Below are 26,575 nucleotides of genomic sequence, written 5' to 3'. Positions count from 1 at the left end.
AACATTCTGTAATTTCCTGGAAGGCTTCTTCCACCAACTTCCGAAGTTTTCCAACTTCCCTAAAGAGAAGCTGTGGCTGCCCCATCCCTCAAAGTGTCCAAGTCCAGCTTGGAGCAACCTGGTCTGGTGGAAGGTGTCCCTGCCCGTGGCAGGGGGTGGAATGAGATGATCTTTAGGGTCCCTTCCAACCCAAACCATTCTGGAATTCTGTGATACTTCAAGTGATCAGAGCTATAAATCTCAGACAAACCTATTCATTCCTGTGGGGATTTACATCCCTGTTGGAGAATTAGAGACCCAAACTTAGTCTGGGAATATCAGCAGCTTTCCCAGAGAGTTTGTAAGAGCCTTTCTGCCCCACACAGACCTTTGAGCACCGTGGGCAGGAGGGGAGAACTGGGCCTGGGGTGTGTGGGGAAGGCTGAGGGGTTAAACCTCTCCTGTGGGTGTTTTCCATGGGGATTGCAGCAGTGATTCCACTAAAGCCTGTGCTGATGTTTCATCAGCACCTGGGGAAGGTCAGGTCTAACCCTGCTGTTCAGCAGCTTTGTCTGTGGTGCTGGGAGTGAGCAGCAGGCACTCATTTATCCCTCAGTGACTTACCAGGGACTCAAGTCAGCATTAGCTGTCAAAACACAACCAGGAACATCTGAAAATAAAGTTTAGTTTGCCAGGAAAGGAGAACCCTGCATGGCTGCAGGAGGTAAAACAGTCATTAATGGCAGGGATGCTGCAGAGTTAAGGACAGAGGAGTGCAGAGGGTGAAAGTGTCTCAGCCTTGGGGTCACTTCCCAAGGAGACCCCACAGCCCAGGGAACACCATGAGAACACACTACAAAGAGCAGTCTGAGTTCTTGATCAGCTTGATTCTGGGCTAGAAACACAGAATCATATGATATCCTGAGCTGGATGGATCATCAAAGATGATTAATTCACCTTAAATTAATTATTAGATTAGATTAGTGTGACTTCATTGCTCTAACTTGAGACTTCATAAAGATCTGTCCACTCTGCCTTGCAGAACTCCCTCCAAAAAGCTTTAAAAATGTACCTTTTTTTAATGCAATATGTCAAGTGTGGCTTTTCCATCCATTCCCACACAGTTGTGCTGAGACTGAATTTCTTAAGCAGGACTTTTTGGTTTTATTTTCTTATATCACTACTGAAATCAGCCAAAACCCTTCTGGGGGCTGACCAGCAAAAGGCACTTTGGTTCCTCTGCTAGGAGGGGGTTTATTTTCACTTTGTGAACTTTGCCATTTTTAAGAGTTTGGGCAGAATGGATCAAATCTCCTTAGAGAGCTGGAACTGGTGATTTTGGGTCATTTTGCCAAACCTGCTCTTTTTAACCACGAGGGACTCTTTTCTCCTCCCAGAGATGTTCAGGGCATCAGGATTGTTGTTTTCCACGAAGAAGAAAGGTGGGTTGGTGCTGATTTCTGCTGCTTCTCACTGCACCTTGGGATTCTTCCTTTGGCTCCATTTACTTTTTCGAGGGACCATGGCAAGGAAAAGATCCTGAAAGTTTGTTTTTCTAAGTCAGAAGCATCTCACTTTATGTTTCCAGTTCCAGAGAGTCTGTGTGGAACCAGATTAATGGAAGTGGTGTGATTGGAGGAACAGCAGGATTTGGCTCATTTGCTAGGAAATGACACCATGCCTGTATTCATTGTTGTCCAGTTAATTGATAAATGGAGGCATCTGTTGAGGGGGAGAAAAAAAAAACAACCTGCAGAGGAACCTGAGAAGCAAAGCAGGAATTGCCTGGAGGTGCTGCCCATCCCCTGGCCCTCAACTGCTGGGCAGGAGATCCACCCTGGCACAGGCTCAGCCACCAGCCTGGAGTTTGGGTGATATTTGGGAATCCCAGAGCTCTGTAGAAAGGACTGGAGGACCTTTTTCTGGGGGCAGAAACACCCAAGTCTGCCAGACTGTGTCTGCTTGGAAACGGATCAAAACAGCCTGATCTGATAAAAAAATATTAATTATATTTCCAGTGGCTGCTTCTGTTACATGAGACGCTCTGAGCATGTGTGTGTGGGAGGCAGGGGTAGGAAGACAGTTTTATTGCTGAGACATTTATTCCCAGAGTAGGAGGGTTGGAAGTGTTTCCAGCATGTTGGAAGCACCCCAGAGGAAGAAACCCAAACACCCAGCACAGACCAGCACCCCAGGGGTGCCTCAGCCCCCGTCCCTCCACCTGCAAACCAGCCCTGAGTTCAAAGGAAATGGGGAAAGTAATATATTTTTCAATGAAATATTGATCATCTTTTCCTGGGCTCTCTGGGATCGAGGTGCTCCCACCCACACCATTCCCTGCCCTCCTGGAATGAGGGAAGGACATTTCAGACCTCTCTCTGTCCCAGAGGATTCGTCTCCAAATGGTAAAAACTTCCATCCCATGTTCCATGAGATGGAGAAAAACTGAGGGATGACGTGGTTCCTGGCTGGAGAAACCCCAGGGCTCTACATCCCATCCCCTGGGGGGTTTGGCAGTCAGGGAGGATGCAGATGTATCCTAAGAGATTAATGCAGCTCCTGCTTCCCACTGTCACAGGCACAGGCTCCAGGTTTGATGGACATCAGGCTCTGGAGACGCTCATCCCAATGGGAATTAGAGATGGGAATGCTTGGGTCTGGAGTCTTGGCTGAATTAGATTTGGTAAAAGCTCTTGAGAGGGAAAGCAAAGAGGCTTTGAGATCACTGTTTGAGCCAGCTTTGGTCCCTGCCTGCCTTGGGAAGTCCCCTGGTGCCATGGCCATGTGGGACCAGAGCTCTGCAGCCAACAGTGCCCGAGCCAGCGTGGAGCCTGCTGGGGCACGAGGGGTTCTGGGCACTGCCTGGTTTGGGAGAGACCACTGCAGGAGTGAATCAGCCTTGCCCAGCTCCTGGCTCCTCTGCCTGCAGAGAAACCTCGGGTGCCTCCTCCAGGAGGTCTCCTGAGGAGTGGAAAGCCACGGAGGGGCACTGAGGCCAAGGTTTCCCAAAATCTCATTGCACGTTGATGGCACCCTGGGAGCTCATCCCTCCCTTCTCCTCCCTTCATAGGAGGGATTTGTGGCTCCCCCAGCTCATCATCCTCACCCCCTGTCCTACCCTCACTCAGCATTGCCCAGAGCTGGGACAGAGCAGGGGACACTTCAACCTGACAGCAAATCACACACTGCCTTGGGTTGGGAGGGACCTTAAAGCTCATCCCATTCCATCCCCTGCCATGGGTAGGGACACCTTCCACTAGCCCAGGTTGCTCCAACCCCATCCAACATGGCCTTGGACACTTCCAGGGATGGGGCAACCACAGCTTCTCTGGGCAACCTGTGCCAGGGCCTCACCACCCTCCCAGGGAGGAATTTATTCCCGATATCCCATCTAACCCTGCCCTCTGTCAATTTGAAGCCATTCCCCCTTGTCCTGTCCCTCCATCCCTTGTCCCAGGTCTCTCTCCAGCTCTCCTGGAGCCCCCTACAAATACCTGGATTAGTTTCCTGAAGTCCTTTCCTGGGGACCTGCAGCTGGTCCCAGCCCCACGTTTGGCTCTGGGGGGGACCCTGCAGTGCAAACACAGAGGCAGCACTTGGCTGCTAAAGCCTTTTGGATCTCCAGAGGGTCCATACTCCTGAGATCAACTCCATCCTCATGTCCATTCTCATTAGGAGGAGCAAACACAACTTTCCACAGCTCTGGAGTGAGTGACTCTCCTGTCACCAGGTAATGTGCAAGAGAAAAATATGTTTTCTCCTTGGGAGAGTCATTTCAACTTGGTTTTGCTTTGCTTGCCCTCCTTTCCCAGGCAAAGTTTCCTGATTTACAGTTGTTTCGGGGCTGTTTTGCAGACACAGAGCTGGAATGAATACAATAAAACAACCCATAGCTGAAATCATTAAAGTGGAAAAGTGAAAATACAACATGAATAAATAATCGGGGGCCAACGTTCTGTCTGGGTGATCTAAGGCAGGGCTGTGCAGAGGGACCAGCCAGGCGTGGGCACTGCCCTTGTTTGGCTGGGCTGGGTGCAATTTGGGCTGGACTAACAGGCTGTTTCCCTGCAGAGCTCATTATCTGGGGCTGGGGGTGCTGCTCCCGGGCTCTCCTGGAGCTGGGGCTGAGCACTGAGGGTGGAGGATGGCCAGGATGCTCTCCTGGTCAGATGGACTTCAGCAGGACAAGCCAGGATGTTTTTTTTTTCCAACACTGTAATCCAGCAGTGGCTGAGCTTCATCTTCCCTGCTATCCAACACCTTTGTGTAGCTCTGGGTATTTATTCTGCAAATATTGGCTTTAAAGTGACCGGTTTCCTGCAGCTCCTTTAAAGCAATGGGGGTAAATGAAGGGGTGTGTGGGCAGGAGTGGAAAGGGGGGTTCCAGAGTGGAAAACCAGGGGCTGTGGTGTCTCTAGGGGTTGTAAAGCCCCCCTGCTCAGCCCCTGTGTGTGTCCCCACCAGGGAGAGATGCTGGGGAGGAGATAAGTGGATGTCCAGCACCTCCTGGGCTGCAGAGCTCCAGGCAGAGGGGGTGGGTTGGGAATGATGGCACAGCACTGATGCAGGGGGTCAATCCATAATCCATAAGTGGGAAAAGAAGGGTGGTGGCAGCAGAAGGGGGACAGTTGGCTGTGCCTGCTGGGTGAGGAGTTTTTCCTTATCTGCCTCCCAAAAGACACCCTCCTGAACGTCTTCCTGGCCATCGCTGTGGACAACCTGGCAAACGCCCAGGAGCTGACCAAGGTAGGGATGAGATTCCTGTTTCTTCCAACTCAGAGAGCAGCTGATGACCCAGAATTACACCTGATAATGAGCCTGCTCATGCCATACCTCTGTTCACCAGTTTTCCCAGCAGAGCAGGACCAGGAGGTTTATTCTTCTCAGGGTTTTGTTTCATTCCAGGCTCGTTGCAGTGAATATTTTGTGCCCTTTCCTTTGTTTTATCACAGAGTGGGCAGTGACCACTGCTCATCTCACTGCTGTGGGGAGGTGCTCAGGCACTTTTGCTGTTTCCAAGAGCAGAGGAGAAGCAATTCCCAGGTTTGGGCTGGAGCTGAAGCTCAGGATGAGCAAAGGCAGGGGTTGTGTTGCTGCCTTTGCAGTCTCACACTCGTGTTTCTTGCCTTGCTGAGGTTTGGGGAGGATTAAAGGATTAAAATTTTCCAGTCAACCCCCTGGGACTTGCAGAAGGTGTTTGGAACACCCAGTGAAGGTGTTAAACCTTCCTGCCCCTCACCAGGGTAAGAGAAACCTGAGGCACCAACCTGAGCACAGGCAGAGAGCCAGGTCCTGGCAAGAGATGGAAATGACACTGATGGAATTCAGTGTATGCAGAATTTTGGGTATAGATATATATCTATATATATACAGATTTATATTGGAGTATCCCCTGTGGAGAAGATTTCTATTGGAGCATTCCCTATGGAGAAAAACTGGCAGCCTCAGGATTGCACAAGAAGCATTTCAAGTGCACTGCCCCTGATATTTGTATTATTACATACTTTGCATTTGCCATTGTACCACACTCAGACATGTTTATGAGCAGCATGAGGGTTTTTTTTTTGCACATTTTGCACATTTCCAGTTTGTTCTCACTGATAAAACCATGAACCCCCATTGCTGTGCTGCTGCTGCCACTGAAACCTGGGAAATAAACTCTGCAACCAGCTTTTTTTGGGGTTAGAAAGCCAAAAATACTCTATTGCAGTGCTGGATGCATGGGGATTATTCCTCAAAGCTTTCATGAGCAGCAACCCCCCAGCCCAGGTTGTAACCATGGCAGTAATACACACTCATCACATTTATATTGCATATTAATTATATTTCATTAATACATGAATATATGTTAATTATTTCAGTGAACTTGTTTGGCTATGAATAGGGGTCTTTCCAGGGTCTTTGTGGTCATTTGGGTACATCCCATTCCCCAAAATTCCCTTTTATGCTCCTGGATCTTCTGATGGATCTCCTTCCCATGGGACTATCTCGAATACGTGCTCAGGTCATGCTGCACTTCTTCAATCATTCTTTGCTCCAACACTCCATCAATGTTCTCAAAACTAAGACACCTCCCAGGACATATTAATCACTAATATAAGTAAATAATGAAAATAGTAGCTGGCACAAGACTTACCAGTCACGGATTTAGGGAGCTACCACAAGGCCACCCTGATCTCTGGCATTTGTTCTGAGCTCTGTATGGTACAAATCTGAGAATCAACCACAGATAGAGGGACTATACATTGATGGGAAAGGAATTTTTCAACATCTCCCACTGCTGCAGAGACTCTTTCTTGAAGAATCATAACTTGTTTGGTAACACTGCCCTTGGCATCAGTCACAAGGGCAAAAGCAGCACCACAAGCACCTCAGGGGTTGTGTTTTACAAGATTTCTCTGTTCCTTGTAGTAGAAGAAGGTCATAAACCACGTGCTGCTGCAGTGGGCAAGGATGTTTTCTCTTGTTGGAGTTGTAGGAAGGTGCAGGAGTTCATTCTCCATCCCTGGAAGTGTCCAAGGCCAGGTTGGAGCAACCTGGGCTAGTGGAAGGTGTCGTTGCCCAGGGCAGGGGGTGGAACGAGATGGTCTTTAAAGTCCTCTCCAACCCAAACCATTCTATGATTCAATGGAAGTGTTCAAAAAGGTGTGGATGTGGTGCTGAATCAATCACAGAATCACACAATCAACCAGGTTGGAAAAGACCTCCAAGATCATCAAGTCCCACCTGTGACCCAACCCCACCTTGTCACCCAGACCATGGCACTGATGCCACATCCAGGCTCTGCTCAAACACCTCCAGGGACGGGCACTCCACCCCCTCCCTGGGCAGCCCATTCCAAGGGCTGATCCCTCTCTCTGCAAACAACTTCTGCCCCATGGCCAACCTAAACCTGCCCTGGGGCAGCTCAAGGCTCTGCCCTCTTGTCCTGCTGCTGGTTCCTGGCAGCAGAGCCCGACCCCCCCCGGCTCCCCCCTCCTGTCAGGGAGTTGCAGAGAGTGAGAAGGTCTCCCCTGAGCCTCCTCCTGTCCAGGTTGAGCCCCCCCAGCTCCCTCAGCCTCTCCTCCCAGCACTTGTGCTCCAGACCCTTCCCCAGCCTCGTTGCCCTTCTCTGGACATGGATTAGTTGCGGATCTGGCAGTGCTGGGTTGACTTGATGATCCTGGAATGTTTCCAGCCTCCAGGGTTCTATGGATACACCTCAGGCACACACAGATTTTTCAGCGTTTCCCACCTCCCAGTCAGAATCCACATCCCTGTTGTAGCTGAGCTTGTTTTTCCCAGTTCTCCTTTCCCTCTGTGGAGCCTCAGGAGTGGCTCCAGCTTCCAGCTCTGCCTGGAGAGTATTTCCTGACATCCAGTATCCAGCCCAGACTGTGCTCTCAGGTATCTGATAGATGTTCCTATGTCTCAGGCCATGCTCCTCATCCCCCTCTCTCACAATCAGCTCAGGGCTGCATTTAATGGCTCTTTGGTTTATTTTTCCTGGGAATTTTTTCCCTTTCAGCAGCTCAGCTGTTTCTATTCTTTCTAACACTCCCAGAAATCTCCAGCCTGGAGGCACAGATCCTCTCAGATTTATGGGAATCCCTTGCATGTGCTAAGAGAGAGGAGCAGGCCTGGCACAATTCTTGGATAATGAAGCTCATCCTGCTTCTTTCTTAATCCTTTAAGTGCTTTCTTGTGAATATTTCAGCAGCTGACAGGGCCACTTAAAAACCTGACTTTGTTGATGTTTATAAAGTATAATTAAATATTGATGGATTCAGCAGCATGGCCAAAGCAGAAAGCTTCTTGAGAAACTCTCTTTTTTTTTTTTTTTTTTTTTTTTTTTTTTTTTTGCTTAATTTTATTTACGATCCTAAAAAAAAAAAAAAATCACCAGGGCCTGCAAAAGAAGAGGAAAAAGATAAAAGTAATTCAATTATACACATACCTGGAGAATGAGGGATTTCCTGCTAAGTAAATATGATCATGCAAAAGCAAAAAATGGCCCAGAGATACAATTAAGTTACTCAGGAGTCTGTTGATCTCGGGGGAATTTTTTGACATTTATGCTGTAAGTGGAGATCAGTGCTGCACATAATGTGGGCAAACCAGGAGCAGTTGGCAACTGCCTCTGCTTTGGGAAGACACAAAGCTTTCCAGCCTCAGGACCGAACATTTCAACCGAGATTTCCACTTTTGGATGATAATGGGGGTTTATTTAGCGTGGCATTGTGACCATTTCTTACCTGGGCCTTGTGACCTGTAAAGGAATTCTCGGAACTGGAACTATATTTAACTTAAGCTTGGTCATCCAGTGCCTGTTACAAAACTCACCAGAGCTTAGGAATGACTCATAAAAGTGAGGGGATAAAAAAGAATCACCTTTGTTTTCAATCTATAAAGAACCTGCTCTCTCCTCTTCTGTGCTGCCCTTTTCTTCCCACTGACTCAAACTCTGCCAACCCAATTTCTAGTGATTTCTGGGAACTCTTCTAAATGCTTCTGGGTTCTCTACCCTCTCTTTTTTTCCCAAATATTGGCAGGTTTTTCTCCCTGTTCACTTATTGAGATGGAATCTACAAGTTGCCCCCCAAATTTGCTTTTAAAATCTGCTCTCCCCTGACCATCCCACCTTTAATTCCTTTCTTTGCTTGTCTTCATGGCTTTTACTTTCCCTGTTGAAGTGTCTTTATCTCAGTCCATGAATTTTGTCACTTATGGATTGAGATAAATTCATGGATTGAGATGAAGCAGTTCCTTCATCCTCATCAAACTTGAGTGTAAAGCCACCAAAACTGACCCTTTATTTTCCTAAATATCTTAAAAGCACAAAGTGGTTTTTTTTTGATCTCGGTGATTCCTGAGAAACCAGGATAAAACCGTGGAATGGGGGGTAGGAGGGATGTGTGAATTTGACATATAAATGTATGAAAGTGTTGAGAAATTCCCAGAAATAATATCCTGAAGCAGCCAAACCAAGAGTTGAACATCCATGGATCCCCCTCCTCCTCCCCCCCAACAGTGAGGGTTTTAATTGGTGAACTTATTAAAGAACAGTCGGTGTTAATGATCTCTATCATCATGATTAGCTCAAAAAATGGGGTTTGCCATGTGGTAAACTGGTTTAAATTAAGATTTAGGGCTCTAGAAAACAGAAAGGAATCATAAAAGAGGGATGTCCTTGTAGGGAAAACCTTTATATGCACATTATGTGTAATGAGGGTGACAGGCTGGGCTGGTGGTGGAGGTGGGATGGATGGATGGATGGATGGATGGATGGATGGATGGATGGATAGATGTTGCCATCAGAGCTCTCTCAGGTCAAATATCAGGCAAAAAAATTAATTTTTGGAGTGATCAGCAATTTCTCTATGGGAGGAGCTACAGAAATATTATTAAATAGTCTGCTAAATAAATATTGATATTTTAAATACTCTAAATAGTATTATTATTAAATAATATCATTAAATATCTGCTAAAGAGTGGGCTCGTTCTGAGTTGGGGATGGCTGAATTTACAGCAACACAATGGGTATTTTTTTGCTGTTACTTCATGATATGGAATCCAGCAGAATTCCTGAGGCACCAGGGGGGATAGAGCAGAAGCTACACATTTTAAAGCCATTTTAAAAACTGCACCTGTTGCTCTTGGGGCAAAGAAAGAAAAAAAGAGCCTTTGATTTTAAGGCTGTCAGAGATTCCTCAAGAGAGGAAACAACTTGAACATACCTGGGGGGGGGGGGGGAAGGAAATCCTTAAAAGCCTTTTAATTGGGGTTTTATTCATTAAAAAATCTTATATTCTGTGGGTTTGTGATGGGCTAGGATGGGGTAGAGTTAATTTTTTATCACAGGAGCTGATGGCTGGGATTTGGATTTGGGCTGGAAACGGGATGTTTTATTAGTGCTGAGCAGCATTTACAGAGCCCAGGGGAGGAGGTTGGGGGTGCACAAGGATTTGGGAGGACAAAACTGATCCAGCTGACCCATGGAATGTTCCAGAATATATGGATTTATGCTCAGCACATAAAGTTGAGGGAGAAGGAGGAAAGGAGGGATCTTTGGAGGGCTGGAGTTTGTCCTTCCCAGTCACTGTTGCATGGGATGGAGCCCTGATATCCTGGGCAGGGCTGAGGGATGTGATCACAGGGCTGCCTGTGGCGGGAAATGGGATTTAATTCCTTTCTTTGCTTGTCTTCATGGCTTTTACTCTCCCTATTAAACTGTTTTTATCTCAATCCATGAATTTCATTACTTACACTCCTCTGACTTTCTCCCCTCTCCCACCAGGGTGGGTGTGAGTGAGCAGCTGCTGGCCAGGGTTAAACCATGAACCCCCTGGATCTCCAACCAGCCTCCAAACCAGTGATAAATTTCCTACAATTTGGCACCTGAGAAATATTGACTTTGTGTAATTGCTCAGCAGGTCATTTTTTCATGGCCTGGCTCAAGTCCTTCATTCGCTGCACTAAGAATTGCCTTGTTGTATTTGCTAACATTTGAAAAAGGAAAAAAAAAAAGAAAAATCTTATATGCTAACGATTTTTTTTCCCCTTAATTTTCCACCTTTTCTGTTTTTACTTCTAAAGGAGGAAACAGTTTCAAAATGAGCTCAGTTGAAACAACACCAAAGTCAGAGCAAGGGGCTGTTTATGCAGACGGAATTGGGGGTGGATAAATCTCTGACTTCCCGTTTCAAAGCTGGATGTCTTGCTGCCTGCTCTTGTTATTTGAAGATTAACTCCCTCACAGCATTGCTGTTGAAGGGCAGAGAGGGAGAGACCTGTGGGCTTCCATAAAGTTTGACAGAAGAGCCTGTGACATGTGGTTATTCCCTGGCTATGTGTGATGCTGATGTTGCCATCAGAGCTCCTGTGCTCATCCTGACATGATTTTAATATTAATTTGGCTGGCTGGAAAGTCTCAGGGCTGTTCACCCTGCAGGACCACTGATGATGAACCAGGCACTTTGTTTTTTGCCCTCATCTCATTGTTTGAGGTCCTGTGGTTTGAATCTGAGTGGTCTCTCTCGTGTTGGGTAGGAGGAAATAAATCCCAATTACACTCTGCAGGCCCTTGCTGTGCCAGCAGAGCTTTAAAATCCTCATGGTGTGCAGAAATCATGGACAGAACCCTCTTTTGCTCTATGCCTGAGTCTACAGACCATATTTAATACTGTGCCTTTTTGTTTTCACCCTCTGAGTCCTCAGTGATTCATCTGAGTGGAAATATCTGGGGGAAAACTGCTGGGACCAGTCAAACCCATTGGGTTTTATTGGCTTTATTCTTTCAAAGTCCCACACTGGTGAGAAGTCAGGGAGGATTTAGGAACCTCTCTCCTGCCTTTCAGCAGGATGTGGCTTCAGGGTGGTTTTACACACACAGGGCTGGTGTGAAAGGGGCTCAGGGCCCCCCAGAAATGTCCCACTTGTGGTCAAAGTCCACATCCCTGTTGTGGCTGAGTTTGTCTTTCCCAGCTTGTCTTTCCCTCTGTGGAGCTGCAGGAGTGGCTCCAGCTCCCAGCTTTGCCTGGAGAGTGTTTCCTGACATCCAGTATCCAGCCCAGACTGTGCTCTCAGGAGCCTGACAAACGTTCCTGTGTCTCAGGCCATGCTCCTCATCCTCCTCTCTCACAATCAGCTCCGGGCTCTCCCTGCTCTCCCTGCCCAGCGCTCAGGGGTGAGAGGAGACCCCAGAGAGGCACCAGAGCTCTATGAGGGACACGTGCTCCTGGTAGAAACACACAGAGGACTCGACCAAATCTTTTATTTCTCCTCTCAGCTCACACCAAGACCCTGCCCGGGGGTCCTTGCAGGGAGACATGAAAACCTGCCCCGTGTCAGTGAGTTCCCCCTGCTCTCCCAGCACAGCAGTGACAGTCCCACACCAGCCATGCCTTGGGCAGCTCTGGGGGTTGTTGTGTGCTCTGATTTCTCTTGATTTTCCCTCCCCCAGGACGAGGAGGAGATGGAGGAAGCCACCAACCAGAAGCTGGCCCTGCAGAAGGCCAAGGAAGTGGCCGAAGTGAGCCCCATGTCTGCAGCCAACATTTCCATAGCAGCGTAAGCATTCCTTGCTTATTTGGGAACTCGAACCACCTGGGGTCTGTATTTCAGTGTCACTGTGTGTCTATTCCACTGGAGCATCCCATGGTACTCTGTGAGCCCTTCTAGACCATCTCTGTTCCTGGCAGGGCTTTAGGGTGGCTGAATATTCAGTGCTGATCACTTAACCATGAATTTAATCAAAGATTTCTTTCATTTGGTGGGGTTTTTTTTGTAATGTCTCATCTTTTGCCTTGCTCTAAGTAACTGTATTCTAGAAGGATCTCTTTTTTTTTTTTTAAGCTGTTCTAGGATAGATTTCACCAGGTGAAGTGTTAACGTGGCACTTTGGGTTTTTAATGACCAGAGGAATGTGAGCACGGAATGTATTAACTATTCTTTCACAATCTCTGAGAATTTAAATGTAAAAGCCTCTTCTTTAATATCAGCCTGAAAAATATGCTTGAAAGCTCTTTCTCTGCTGTTTGAAAGAGTTCTGAGGTGAATAAAACCATGTATGTGAACAGTCACTGGTTTGTAGATGGAAACAGCAATTTGCATTTTATGGATGAGAACATCTGCAGGAGTTCTGTGACTCCAGAATCCCTGGAAAACATTGCTTTGGGCACCACCTTTCCATGGATCCTGATCTAACTGAAGATATGATGATCTGTAGGTGGAAATACTTGTCCAGGTGTTGGTGAGGTCAGTTCTGTCTGTGCTTGGGATGTGCCAACCTGGAAGTGTCCAAGGCCAGGTTGGACAGGGCTTGGAGCAACTTGGGCTAGTGGAAGGTGTCCCTGCCCGTGACAGGGGGTGGAACTGGATGAGCTTTAAGTTCCCTTCCAACCCAAACCATCCTGGGATTCTATTCTGTGATACCTCGCAAGGATTTACTGAAAAATAAAAGTTCTTCTGAAAAGTTCGTTGAACTCTTCTGGAATTTTAACATCAGGGCAACCAGCACCAAGATATTTCACTTTTACATTTTTACTGAGAGCTGCTGATGTTTTCCAGACCCTTTTTTATAGGGCTGAGGAAGCTCGGGAGTTAAAATAGAAATTTCCTGTTGGATTTTATTGCCAAACCTCTGGAATGCAGCCGGATCCCTCCTTGTTCTTTTGGTGCAAAGCTCTTGAGACCCTCGTTATTGGGAGTTTAATCCACTTCATCAAAGACAATGGGCCAAATGGAGCCAGTCTGTTATATGTGAAGTGAAAGAAGATTATTAATTTGGCTATTTTATTCTTCTTGCCATTTTAGTTTGCCATTTCTGCTTTAATCAGCTCCTCTTCATGCTGTGTCTGTTTGTTGGTTTTAAATATAATCTTTTCCTTACAATGCTTTCCTGTCCAGTCTTGAAGAGAAGCCAAATGAGGACAGTTGCTCTTGTTCTTTGATTAATTTCTTGGTCCTCTTATTTTAAAATGCGAGGTGATGATGAATATTTTCTTCTTTTTTAATCAATGTGAAGATTTCTTAGACATCAGCAGAAAAAACCAACCCACTTCAACAGAGTGAAGGTCTCACACTGCATTTTTAAATTGCTTAGAATCACTTTATTCCATGATTTTTTCACCTGGTTTTCAGTAGCACAGGGCCAGTTTTGTGACAGCAATTCAAAGTGAATGCAAAAATATGGATTTCTGCTTATTTTGCCTCAAGTTGAATCTGCCCAGACCCCACATTTGTGGGAGCATTCAGTGAGCACAGCTGAAAGTCAATCATTCCCACACCTCCTGACCCCCATCCTGGGATTTCCTCTTGGCTCTGCTGTAGGACCAGTGAGATGCTCCCAGGGCCTCTCTCAAATCTCACAGGGCTTTAATTTGGACAAAAAAATGGCATTAAGGTCAATAAGGTGGTGCTCAAATGGATGATGACATAGAGGAAAAGGCAAAGGAGAAGTTTTGTGAGACACAAAGAAGTGCCTGGATGGACTGCTGGCTCCTGATCCATAAGACATCTAAAGAATCCATGTCAAAGCAATTTGTTTTATACATAAATTCATCCACTGTGGACTCCAAAGGGAGCTTTCAGGTTTGAAGCACCTTTCCCTTGGATATCTGTGTCCAGTGGTGACACAAATTAGCCCATCACTTCACTTTTTATGCTCTTAAACTGCTCAGTGATCCTGAAGATGGAGCAGATCCCGTGTCCATGGCAAGTCTTGTGGGATCAGATCCAGAGCTGGACATGCCAAGAGTAAAAAAGTGCTTGAAAATGGCATTTTTGGTGTATGGTAATAGCACCAAAAAAGCAGAGCTTGGGCACAAAGAAGTGAGAAAGAAACACCTGTAGAACCAAAAGGGTGGTGAGCAAGGACTGGGAAAACCGGGATTGAGCTCCCAAAGGCCTCCTGCCAAGGTGGCTCCACCCAATCAGTCTGTATTTTTATTTTCTCCTGAGGAATCATTTCTTAGTTCTACAATTTAATGTTCTTTTCAGATGAAAACAAATTCATGTGAAAATTAATTTCCAAGGCAGGCATCTAGAGTAGCATGAATGGATGTTCTGAAAAAAAAAAATCAACAAATTTTCTTTACCTGCATGAGTCAAAGTGCTGTTTGTTAGCAGAGGGCACCATGACTTGCATTCCCTCAGTCATGACGTTCACGTCCCTGGTGTGCTTGTCCACCTCCCACAGAGGTAACAAAGCTGGGCTGAGCCTGGGGAAGAGTCCTCCTGGCTGTTGTGCTGGTTCAGTGCTGAGGTGCTGTGCTGGCTGGTTTAGTCCTTTCCCTTGTCAGTCCTGCATCAAGGACTGAGGGTGTGGATCTCCCCCAATGCTCCTTCCAGGCCTTTCCACCCTCCGTGGTGACCCTGAGATCAGCTCAGTGCTGTCATTAAACTGAGCTCATGGGTCTGATCCCAGTTTAAGAGCTGGACCTGCTGATCCTTGTGGGTCCTTCAGACTCAGAATATCCTGTGATTCTCTGTCTGCTCTTCCACTTCTGTTTTTCCCATGCCTGCAGTTTCCCTGCACCAATTACACAGAATCACAGAATCAACCAGGTTGGAAAAGACCTCCGAGATCCTCGAGTCCAACCTGTGACCCAACCCCACCTTGTCACCCAGACCATGGCACTGATGCCACATCCAGGCTCTGCTCAAACACCTCCAGGGATGGGCACTCCACCCCCTCCCTGGGCAGCCCATTCCAAGGGCTGATCCCTCTCTCTGCAAACAACTTCTGCCCCATGGCCAACCTAAACCTGCCCTGGGGCAGCTCAAGGCTGGGCCCTCTTCTCTCCTCTGCCATTCCAGCCTCCTTTCACAACTGAGCTCCAAAAAATCTTCACTCTTGTGTTGGCTGCAAAACATCATTTCCTAAGCATAAAAACCTGGTTGCTTATTTAGTGTGTCAGCTTGGAGGGTCAGAAGAGGCACCTTCACCTTCACACTGCTGTGTGAGCCACGGATTGCTTTGTGACTGATGGATGTCCCGGGGGTCTCTTTTAATACCGTGCTCATCACTGCAGTGGTGTCAAGGCATCATCTGTCTCACATCTGCCTCACAGGGCTCCCTTACAACACTCTGCACTTGTTTGTAGCTCCTTCATTCCAGGATTCCTATGGTTTGCCTCCCGCTCCACCACAGGGTGACGGATTTGCCTGACCACAGTTTGTCTCTTCACCCGGTGAACTCTACCCCGAAGGGCCCCTTTAATTTTGTGGCTTTCCAGGTTTAAAACCTTAAGGTGGTACACGTTGCTTTTGTCATTGTTGCAACGTTTGCTTGAAAATATGTGTTTAATTTGTTCCATTGTTCCATTCTTATTTCTGTGATTTTTTTTTTGTGTGTGTTTGTTTTCTGTTTAGCGTTTTCCTTGCTTTGTTGTTTCTGGAGGTGAGTTTCTGGGGTCATTCAGTTTGCCCAGCGTTGTGTTGAAGACCCTCTGTGTCCTACAACATTGAGACCACTCAGCCTCTGGAACTGAGCCACTGTACAGACCAAGGGGTCTTTGGAACAAACCATTGGTGCAGCTCCTGGGTGGCCAGAATGGAGGAGGGGGGAAAAGGGGATGATTAGAAGGCAAAGAACTTTGTGGTGCCACTGGAAAGTGGAAGGAAGAGCCATCAGGCTTGCAAAGACCTCAATGCAAACATATCTTTTATTCCCTCTTTTTGCTCAACCTGATGCCTTAATTCCCTGTGTTTGGGTTCCTCCTCCACCTTTTCTATGCCAGCCAGAGATGCACCAATGGCACGTACAAAAGGGGCTGAGATGAGCACACCTGGCCCAGCCAGACTAACCAGAGCTGTGGCTTCCCTGCCACCCAGAGCCCATGGATTATCCAGTGGCCTCTCTTCACCTTTTCTTGGGAAAAGTCTTAAAATAGCAATTTTTTTAGCAATCCTAAATTTGTAGGAGCCTGTAGGTAGTTGTGTGAAGTCACACTGAGTGAAACCTTTTTGCATTCTGTGACTTTGGTTCAGGTTTGTTTTTTTTAATTCCACGTGGTAAGAGGTTACACGTAGCCAGGTAGCCAGACCCAAGGAAATTATTCAGTCACAGAGGAGATGAGTTTTGGACGGGAGGAGAACTTCCCAGATGTGGTGGAGGAAATGTGGTGGACAGTGAGATAGACCTCATGGATGTGGGCATCAAAGCTAAACGCTGTGGAATTACCCAGTGCCATTTCCCTGAGTTACCTGTGCTTCCCAGGACAACCTTCCAGCCTCCAAAGAGCTCTTCTCCAGGCTCTGACTGGTTTCTGCTGGTCCCTCACAGGGTTGTTCAGAGCAGTTGACACTTTAATTGCAGCCCCACAGCAAGTTAGAAAAGCTCCAAGAGCAAAGAGAGGTGGCCCAGCCCTTCCCTGTGACTTCTCAGAGCTGCCTGTCCCTTTTGTACCGGTCTGGGGGCGGAGGGGAGGGCGGGGGAATTACTCTGTTCCTCCAGGACATTTTCCATCTCAGAGGCTCCATATTTTCCCCCGTCTTGGGAACACTGTGGTCTGTTCCCACACCTCTGTTGGGCTGTGGGTGCCCAACAAGGACCCAGCAAGGAGCGTGTGTGAACACCCAGCCCGTGTCCCTGCTGTGCTGGGGGATGTGTAGAGTAGAAGAGTTGTTCTTTATCTCTTGCTGGCTCGTGATTTCTTCCCTTTTCTTTTCCCCCTTGGAGTGTGTTGGTGTGTGGGGTCCTGTGATTCCTCCTGTTAGATTTACCTTTTTTGTCCTTGCTGGTGGTGTACCAGTGACTGAGCTCCACCCAGAGACCCTCTCTGTGCCCTGTCCCTCGGGGATGGTAAGTAGCATCAAGTGGAACTCAAGTACTTTGCTCTGGAGAAGGAGGTGGCTTTGCTTTGTGGTTTCACACCTTGGATTTCCAGCATGAATTCACTCAAATTTCTGGTTTCAAAAAAGCAGCAGTGGGAGCAGAAGAGTGAACCTGGAGAGCTGCAGGGCTTGTGTAACAGGGGCTGGTTGGGTGACAAGGAGACTTGGCAGGAGGAGAGCGTGGCCTCCACCCTGCACTGCCCCAACCAAGGCTGGGATAAACCCCCCGGGTCCTCCCAGCCTCCTGCTGAGGGATGTGGAGATCCACTCTCAGCAATTCAACCCAAAATTGCCACAGGGGTTGCACGAGACTTGGTGCTGATTTCAGGCAAATGAGGGCAGCCCAGCACATTCTCCTCCATCCTGAGTTTTTCCACCTGTTTTGCCAGAGAAATTTCTTAGTTGTGCTCGAGGCCATTTGTGCTTGTTCTCTGCAGGGTTTCCCTGACATCCTGGGGGTTCAGCCTCCGGCCAAGGAGTAAAAAGATCCCCAGCTTGAGCAACCTGGAAACAATCATTTTCTTGGCAAGCAAGCAGGGCATGCCAACCCCACTTTGACTCCTATTTCTTTTGGCACAATAAAAATGTAGAAATACTGAAACTTAGGTAGCATATTTTACCTGTTTCAGCAGATTATTTGCTTCAAGCAAAACTTTCATGATGCCTTTCATAATTTCTCTTATATTCATGCCAGGTTTCTGAACTTTTGGATTTTGTGTTATATATATATTACCCAGGCCAACATTTCTGTTTAGAATAATCCATTAATTGTCATAAATGTATATTAAAAACTCTGCTTATATGATATCCAAAGGACTTTAGACTTTAATTGGCCTTCTGGTTTGCTGGTATTGATTGTTAACAGATTAAAACTCTCATGGAAGCAGGAGAAAAAATGCTGTAGCTGGAAAAGCAAACCCAGGAGGTGAAGGGATTTCATTTTCAGCCTCGGGGACAGTTCTCTGAATGATGTAGATTGATCAAAATTATCTTTTATAACTAGGAAAAAAATTAATGCCTCATTCAAGATCTATCCTGCTTTTCTGTAAATTCCCTGCCAGAGGCAGAATAAACTCTTTTTCTGTGTAATTCAGTGATTTCCATGTTTAGAACCCCCCACATTTATGGTGTTTAGATAAACACTGGATGGAGGAGAATCCACAAAATTACTTGTGAACTGAAAGAAGCTCCTTTCCATTCTGGGCCTGCCCTGATGAAGCCGCAGCAGAGCTGAGATTTTTAGACCCAGTGACCCATATTTGGCCAGTCTGAGCTCAGGCACATCCCTGTCCCCATCACAGGAGTGAGGTAGGTGCCTCTGAAGAGCACATCTGAGGCAGGGACTGAGGAGAAGCTTCCCGCTGGAGCTCAGGTGGATTTTGGAGCTGGGATGTGGCCCAGGGTGCTCCCCCCAGCCCATGTTCTCCATGTTAAGCTTCCTCCTGATGCCCCAGGGCTGGAGCAGGAATTAGCATCCTGCTCCCACTTGGAAAGAACTCTTTGCAGCACAGCTGTAAAAGCAATCCCCACCTGGTCCTACAAAGGCCTCTCCCCGAGGCCCCGGAGGTGATTCCACGGAGGACTCCACGCCGTGAGTATGGCACACGGAGGCACGACGGCCCCACATCATCCTGTGGCTTTCGGTTCACCTTTTAATTTCTCTACCCCCCCCCTTTGGTTCTGTTTTTTGGTTCCTTGGTTGTCTCCCCTCGCCCAGAGGGTGGTGTGTCTGTGACTTCCACACTTTGTGAAGCTTGCCTGGTCTCCTCCCGAGGTGCACGTCTGCATCCCGTAGGACACGGCCTGTACGAGCCTCCTCCCCGATGTCTGTTATGGTTTCTCTGCTCTTCTTCTTCTTCTTTTTTGTTGTTGGTTGGTTGGTTTGTTTGTTTTTTTTTCCTCCCCCCTTTTTTCTTTTCTCACTTTTTGTTTTCTTTGTTTGTTTTGTTTTTGCATGTGCAGTTTTGTAAAGCAAACTCGAGGTACTGTATCTCGCAGCTCGTCAGTCTCCAGCGTAAATTCACCGTGAGTTGCTCTCTGTTACAATATTCAGTAAATGGATTATTTATCATTTCTACCTCTGTATTTATAAACCACCCTCTTTCCCTTTCTCCTGGTGCCTTCGGTCCCTCCTTGTTTTTTTCCAAGAATCATTCCCATCATTGTGGAAAACCTCCAGACCAACATCCAGTGGAAGGACTGGAACATTGTCATATGATGCTTGTGATTTGATCGTGAGCAACTCTGTAGTGTTTCATCCATTGACTGTGACTCTTCCTCCCCTTCTTTCCTTCATTTTTCTCTCATCTCCTTAATTATTTCCATCATTCCTTCCTTAACTCTTTCCCCCTCTTTTCCCATCTGCCCTCGTTTGATGGTTTGTCTCGTTCTCACTTGTACTTCTGTTCTCTGTGTTTATTGTGCACTGGGCTGATGGCTTTGATGTTCCACCACTGTTTGCACCTCGGGTTCAGTAGGAGAACCAAAGTGCACTCTTTGAGTGCAAGCTGGAGGAGGACTTCCAAAGAAACTCCTGGAAACAGGGTCCAAGTGGAATTAAATTGGAAAACTCTGTATAGACATCCTTGGGAAACTGGTTGTGAACTCTGACCTTCCCGAGCTGGAAATTCAAGCTACAGATTTTATAAAAATGAGGCACTTGGCAACTCCCATGGACCTGAGGTCGAGCAAACACAGTGGAAACCTTCCATTCACTCTCTGTGCTTCCTAACAAACCAATCTTGCTGGCTGTGCTGTCAATCAGGGGGCGCTTTGACGCCGCTGCAGGTTTGTAGAAAATATCATTATTCTCCTCTGACTAATCCAACAAAACTCCTCGTGAGCTTCTCATTGACCCGTGGGAGTGTCTCTGCTTTGGGTTATCTCTTACCCTGTGATGTTGTCTTTCTTCTTTAATGCTTTTGGAGAGACAAGTAAGTGCAATTCCAACCCGTGTGGGGTTTGTCCCCCAGCGGGGACCAAGGTACGGTGAAGCAAAGGAGCTTTTCCACCAGCTTCCTGACATCTCCCTTTTTTTCCTGGGTGTCTTGGGGGTGTTTGTATTAGAAATACGTGTGAGTTTGGCTTCTGTGTGACCAAGACTGAGCTTTTGTGACTAACAAAAGTAGGTTTGATACGTCTGTGCTGAGGTTTGATGTCTCACAGTGAAAAATGAGGGGATTAAACCAGACCAAGGCAGGTTTGGATTCATTTCTTCCAATGCATTTCCTGGCTGCTGGGAGTCTGGACAGGCAGGAAGGTGCAGAGAGAGGTGTCCTTCCCTTTGGAAAGGGGAAAGAAATTTCCCCTTGTCTCCCACCCTGGCAGGAGGAGGGGGAATGTTTAAAGGTGGTGAGGGAGGGGAGGTGCTGCCGACCCACCCTCTCCCCAACACTTGGATTTGCTCCAGTAGAAGTTGCACCAAACCGGTCTGAGTCAATATTTTCCCAATTAAGAATAAAGAATAAAGAATTTGGCCCCTTTTCCAATGTTCCAGAGGCCGAGCTGCCTTTTATAAAGCGATGAAATCAAACTGCAGGTACTAAAACCCCCTTGGAAGGAGGTTTGGGTCTGTTCCCAACTCCCCACCAGCCACAGAGACGGGATAATAGAGGCTGCTTTTGCTGATATGACTCACATCTGTTCTCTGAACAGAATCAATTTGTACTGCAAAGAGCTGTCACTGAGGTTTCTCATCCTCTTTCCCATCTCTCTGCACCGTCTGGGCCATAATTTGTAATTTCCTATGCAAACCAGGGCTGCTTTTGATGGATGAGCTGAGCGGGCTTTTTTTTTTTTTTCTAAATGAGAAATAAAGAGCCTTTCCCCAGCAAACCCCCTTGTTTGGATGAAATAAATATCTGCACCTCACCAGAGTGTGCAATGTATAAAGTCCCAGAGACCACAGGGCATCAGCAGAGCCCTCCCGAAGTGTGGAGGCATCTGAAGGTTTATTTACTCAGCTGAAGGTTTATTTACTCAGCTGGTTAGAAATGTGGGGGGTTGATTTTAAATCCAAATAGATAAACTGGAGCAACCCCTCCCAGAGCCAGGCAGGTGCTGTGGATTCCCATTCCCTGGGTGAATGCTGGGACAGGTTCAGGGTGCTTTTATATCCCTCTGATTTACCCACTGTGAGTGCTTTGCTGTAATTACACTCAACAGATATAAATGCTCTCATTTCTGGGACAGTAATCTACTAATCAAAAAGAGCTTTTAAAACTTGCAAAAAATCCCCTGTTCCTTTGCTTAAACAGTATAAAATACCCCGTGTCTTTAATATCACTAAGAACCAGGATTTGCAAAGCCACGCTCACCTGTTCTGAGAGAACAAAGCTTATTCCAAAACCTTCTGAGCTGGGTTTTCTCCATATTCTTTCTTTGATTATTTAAAAAAAAAATAATTCTAAATTGGTGAGAAATTAGAGACAAAATCCCTGAGCTAGTTTCTTTAAAAAACCAATAAATTAAAACCAAGGTGAGTCATTTTCTTGTGCTAATTCCAGCCTTTCGTGCTACAACAAATTCGTGATACAGGCAAGGCAAGAAGTACAAAATACATTTTTCATTCACTGAGAGGAGGTCATTAAATAGAGATATGCTCTATTTCTTTAAGTAGATCAGCATTTATCTAAAATACATACTGGCAGCTAATTTAAATGTACATAGGCAATGACACACAGCCAAGGGAATAATTGGGTTGGATTCTTCCAGTAGTGTGGAATTTAGGAGTTGTGTTGTTGAATTTTCATGTGAATCCTTATATTGCAATGGGTGATGAAATCCCAACTGGTGCATTCACTCACCTGAGGTTTTCTTTGTGCTGCTGTTATTGACTGTTCATTTCTAACAAGATCCTGAGGTGTCAGACAGGACAAATTCCATGTTCTTAAGGCAATTTCTAGGATGGTAAATGAAGGGAAAGCCAGTGTTTCACAAGGTGGGGATGATTTTTTTTTTCCATAAGTGCTGAACCTGCCGATTTTTTTTCCAGAATAAAACTTAGTTTCCTTTCCCACCCCAGTTCCTTCTTTCCCACCCCAACCACCACATGACATCCCTGCTGCACCATCCCAAGTGTGGACAGGCTGCTCTCACACAGAGGGAAATGAAAACCCTTAAATATCCTCTCCCAGGACGAATTTGTCATTTGCCAGCCAAGAACCCAAATTATTCTTGATCTTTATCCCTTGCTTTTTTATATTCACTGTCTGGGCTTTATTTCCACATCCTCTTAGTGCCAAAAAAAGGGCTGTGACTCCATTCCCTGGCGTGTTTTGTCTCAGTTTTTATCAAAAGCCTGGAGTTTATGGGGGGGCTTTGCTCTGGGATATTGAAGTGTCATGGCCAGAATGGAGAGTGGGGCTTCATCACTTGAGAGGAAAGCAATAATTTAAAGTAAATATAATTTTCCTGGGGTTTAGGAGAACTTAATGGCTCCACATATTTAACCTCAGTGTGTTTTTTGTTAAATCAAGCCATAGCAATGTGGCTTTTAACTCTGCTTTTTTTTTTTTTATTTTACTTTTAACTCTCTCACCCTGTTATTTATTACTGAGCCTGAAATTATGTGATCACAAATCATAACTGAAATACCAGACAAACCTCGAGGGCTGAAGAGGGATCTTGTGTCTGAGGACACCAACATAACTTGAGACAAAAGAAACATTTTCTGGCATTTTCTTCGGATCCGAGTCAGATTTTTATGGGATGTACTTTTACTGAAAACAATTAGGAAATTCTTATTATTAGAGCAACAGGGAGCAGCGAGGAGGGTGGTGAGTTGTGGCTGAGTGAAATCATTCTGCTGTGGAAAGCTCAAGCAGGAAGCAGTGACATTTTGGCTCCTTTAACACTGGGAAGCTTCGCCTTGGCTGAGCTTTGCATCCCTTCAGAGCTGCCCAAAAACCAGGGGCTCGGCTGTGGCCAAACCCCAAAGAGCAGCAGCAGCAGCATCGTGTCATTATTCTAATTCCTGCAGGAAACTGGGGCCACAGACACCTCAGGGGAGTGGCAGCAAAGTGTTGGATCTCTCCTGGATTTTGGTTTGATACGTTGGAAACCGCTCGGGGCAGATCCCACCTGGAGTTCTGGGTCCAGCTCTGGGGCCTCCAATGTAAGAAGGACGTGGAGCTGCTGGAGAGAGTCCAGAGGAGGCACCAAGATGGTCAGAGGGCTGGAGCCCCTCTGGAGCCAGGCTGGGAGAGCTGGGGGGGTTCACCTGGAGAAGAGAAGGCTCCAGGGAGAGCTGAGAGCCCCTTCCAGGGCCTAAAGGGGCTCCAGGAGAGCTGGAGAGGGACTGGGGACAAGGGATGGAGGGACAGGACAAGGGGGAATGGCTTCCCACTACCAGAGGGCAGGGTTAGATGGGATATTGGGAAGGAATTGTTCCCTGTGAGGGTGATGAGTCCCTGGCCCAGGTTGCCCAAAGAAGCTGTGGCTGCCCCTGGAATCCCTGGAATTGTCCAAGGCCAGGTTGGACAGGGCTTGGAGCAACCTGGGCTAGTGGAAGGTGTCCCTGCCCATGGCAGGGGGTGGAACTGGATGATTTTAAGGTCCCTTCCAACCCAACCCAGTCTGTGATTTTAGGAACTTCCAGGCTCCACACTGGCCACATGAGCTCAGCTGCTCCCCAAAGCCCCCCAGAGATGCTCAGCATTATCCTCTTGGACAGCTCAGCTTCCTCCTCCTGCTGAGACCAATTCCCTGTGGCTCAGCACACCCTGTGTCTGCAGCTCTCCAAATTGTCTAAAAGAACAGGAAAAGTGAGTAGAAATAACAGAATAATGATAATGTTGGGGGGGAAAAAAATCAAAATGTGGCATTTAGTGAACTTTGTTGATCCAAAAATTGGCATCTGTGACAGCCTGAAAAGCATCTCAAATTCCAGCAGCGAGTTTCTGAAGGTAAGGGTGTGATTTACAGGCAGTCTAGGCTTTGACCACATTAATAATTTAGAGTTTTTAGCTAATATGGGGAGAAATATTAAGGAAGAAAATGTTTTCTTTCCGAGAAACTGCCCTATCAAAAATTCTCTCCTATAAACCCAAAATTAAATTCAAGAATAAAAATTGGAAGGGACTGGGCAGCGTTGTCTGCAGGACCAGGGTGTGTGTGAGGCAGCAGCTCAGTGGGAGAGCTCAGAGCACCTCCTGGGGGAGCTCAGGGGGAAGAAAAGGTACTGGAGCATCTAAGCAGCAACTCCTGGGGTCACTGGCAAAGCAAATTTAACCACTAGTGGTCAGTTCACCTGAAAGAAAATCGGTTTATCAAACCCAAGAGAGACAGAACACTCTGCTTTGTGCTGCCTGCCCCAGACTGAAAGGTTTCCTCGTGTTTTCCAAGTGGAAAATGGAAATGTGGAGAGTTTATGAACTCCAAGTTTATGAACAGAAAATGAGATTTTAGTGGGAAGGTTTTGTCGCACGGTTTTTTGGTCGGAGCTGTATTTTAACAAGAAATTCCCTTTCATGTGTACTCAGAACACACTCTCTCGTACCCACAGTCTAATGTGGAGGTATTTTTAACATCAAATTATTATGTTCCTCATAGTCAGCTTTCATTCATTATTTACTAAAGCAAAATTTCAAGGATTGCCATGAACTGAAGCAATGGTTGGAAAGGTTATGGTAACAAAATCTTTAATCATTCAGGAGTACCCTAAGATTAGAATATGACTAAAAATAGGCTTTCCTTTCCTGAACCATCCACACAGTGACTGGCTGCCTTTCTTTCCTTATACCAACATGAGTCACTGATTCATTAATATGAATTTTATTTGATTCTACATGAATTGTGTGGTTTTCTTTCCAGCCACAGGCAGGACTTGTTTGTTGGCTTCTTAATCCCAGCAAAACCTGGAATTAGCAGCATTATCTACTACAACAGTTCAAGCCTAGAGGATGTGAAAACTGAATATAATGCCAGTACCCTTAAAAGAATTAGGAATATTCTATAGACAGAAAATATGGATGGGAAGGAATTGTAAAGCAAGAGAATTAACAGCAATGTTTGCACTATGTCTGCAAATCAGAAGTGATTTACAGGGAAATTCTTTTAATGGATCAGAAGGATTTTAAGAAGAAAACAAGGTTTCCCATAAGGAGTTGACTCCATAAATTGTTTTTTTTTTCCTCGTGGAATAAATATTTGTTATCACACAGGCTCATTTTTTTACCAGTTTGGACAAGTCATGCCTCGTTTGTGCTGTAGATGGGTTGTGTCTGTCCCTGCTCACGCAGAATTAAGTGATGGGGGGAGCAGAGGAAATAATTATTGCCCTGTTTGCTGTTTTTCCTGCCCCGTATCCTCCCAGGCAGCACGGAACGAAAGGACCGTGCTTAGTTTTAAAGGTGACATTCCCGCTGTGCCATAAATGAGCCCCGGAGCTCCGTGTGGCCGAGCGGAGCAGAGCACCGGGAGAGGGGGAGCTGGCACCGGGAATCGTTGCTGTGGGAACTCGGAGAGAACCGACACACAGCCGGACGGGCAGATGGACACTTTCCCTCCAGTTGCCGCTGTTTTGGCTCCGAGAGCCCCAAAGGCTGCCCCCAGAGGGACCTGCCTGCTCGGGTGCTTCGCTCCCCTTCCCTCCAGCAGGTCTGATGTGCCCTGGCACCGATGTTCCTCCCCGGGTTGGACACGATAACGAGCTCGCTGGCAGCTCTGCTTTGTCCTGATTGGATTTTTTGCTGTGCTTCATATATTTCCTACTTGTTTTTTGGTGGTTTTTTTTTTTTTAAGTGTCTTTCCCTGTAGAACAAGGAAAGGATGCAGCCATTGCTTCTGAATCTCCTGCTCTTGACTTGTTAGCAGCCAAAGCCAGCGGGTGGTGGGGTGTTGGAGCCTTTTTGGCAATTGCCTCCGCTCCTCGTGTCAACGTTAAGGATGCAGCTCATTTCTAGATGCTGGGAAATTCCAGCCTGTAATGACAGTGGCTGCTTTCAGGAAGGGATTTTAGCCAAACAGGCTTTGTTAATATGTGCTTTCTGCAGGTTCTGTCAGCCAGGAGTGATGTACAGTGGAGGGTTTAGCACCTCAGAGGTAATTTCGAGGCTGATTTATGTTCTGAGTGTAGCTGAAACACAACTGAAAAACCCCCCTGGAGTGACACATCTTGTGTCAGAGCTGGCAGGGTCTGAGTGTCTCCTCTGCCCGGCATCCTCAACCTTCCTCCTTCCACCCAGTCTGATTTAGGAGATTTTCTTTATGACTTGGCTTGGATGGGCACTGATGGACAGGCCGTGTCCTTGGGAGCTGCCTGAGGATTTCCTGTGGGTTC

At 46.7% G+C, this 26,575-nt stretch overlaps 1 protein-coding gene across 1 annotated transcript in view; it reads left to right on the top strand.

Annotated features, from left to right (window-relative positions):
• Positions 1–26,575, top strand: part of CACNA1B (calcium voltage-gated channel subunit alpha1 B) — a 308,761-nt gene that overhangs the window by 197,113 nt on the left and 85,073 nt on the right. The window contains 2 exon segments of the mRNA XM_032708038.1: positions 4,658–4,725; positions 11,921–12,027. Of these exon segments, the coding sequence (XP_032563929.1) occupies positions 4,658–4,725; positions 11,921–12,027 (175 nt within the window).

This window comes from Chiroxiphia lanceolata, chromosome 21, assembly GCF_009829145.1.
Source record: "Chiroxiphia lanceolata isolate bChiLan1 chromosome 21, bChiLan1.pri, whole genome shotgun sequence".
Lineage (NCBI taxonomy): Eukaryota > Metazoa > Chordata > Aves > Passeriformes > Pipridae > Chiroxiphia > Chiroxiphia lanceolata.
This window is presented reverse-complemented; position numbering and strand designations above follow the sequence as displayed.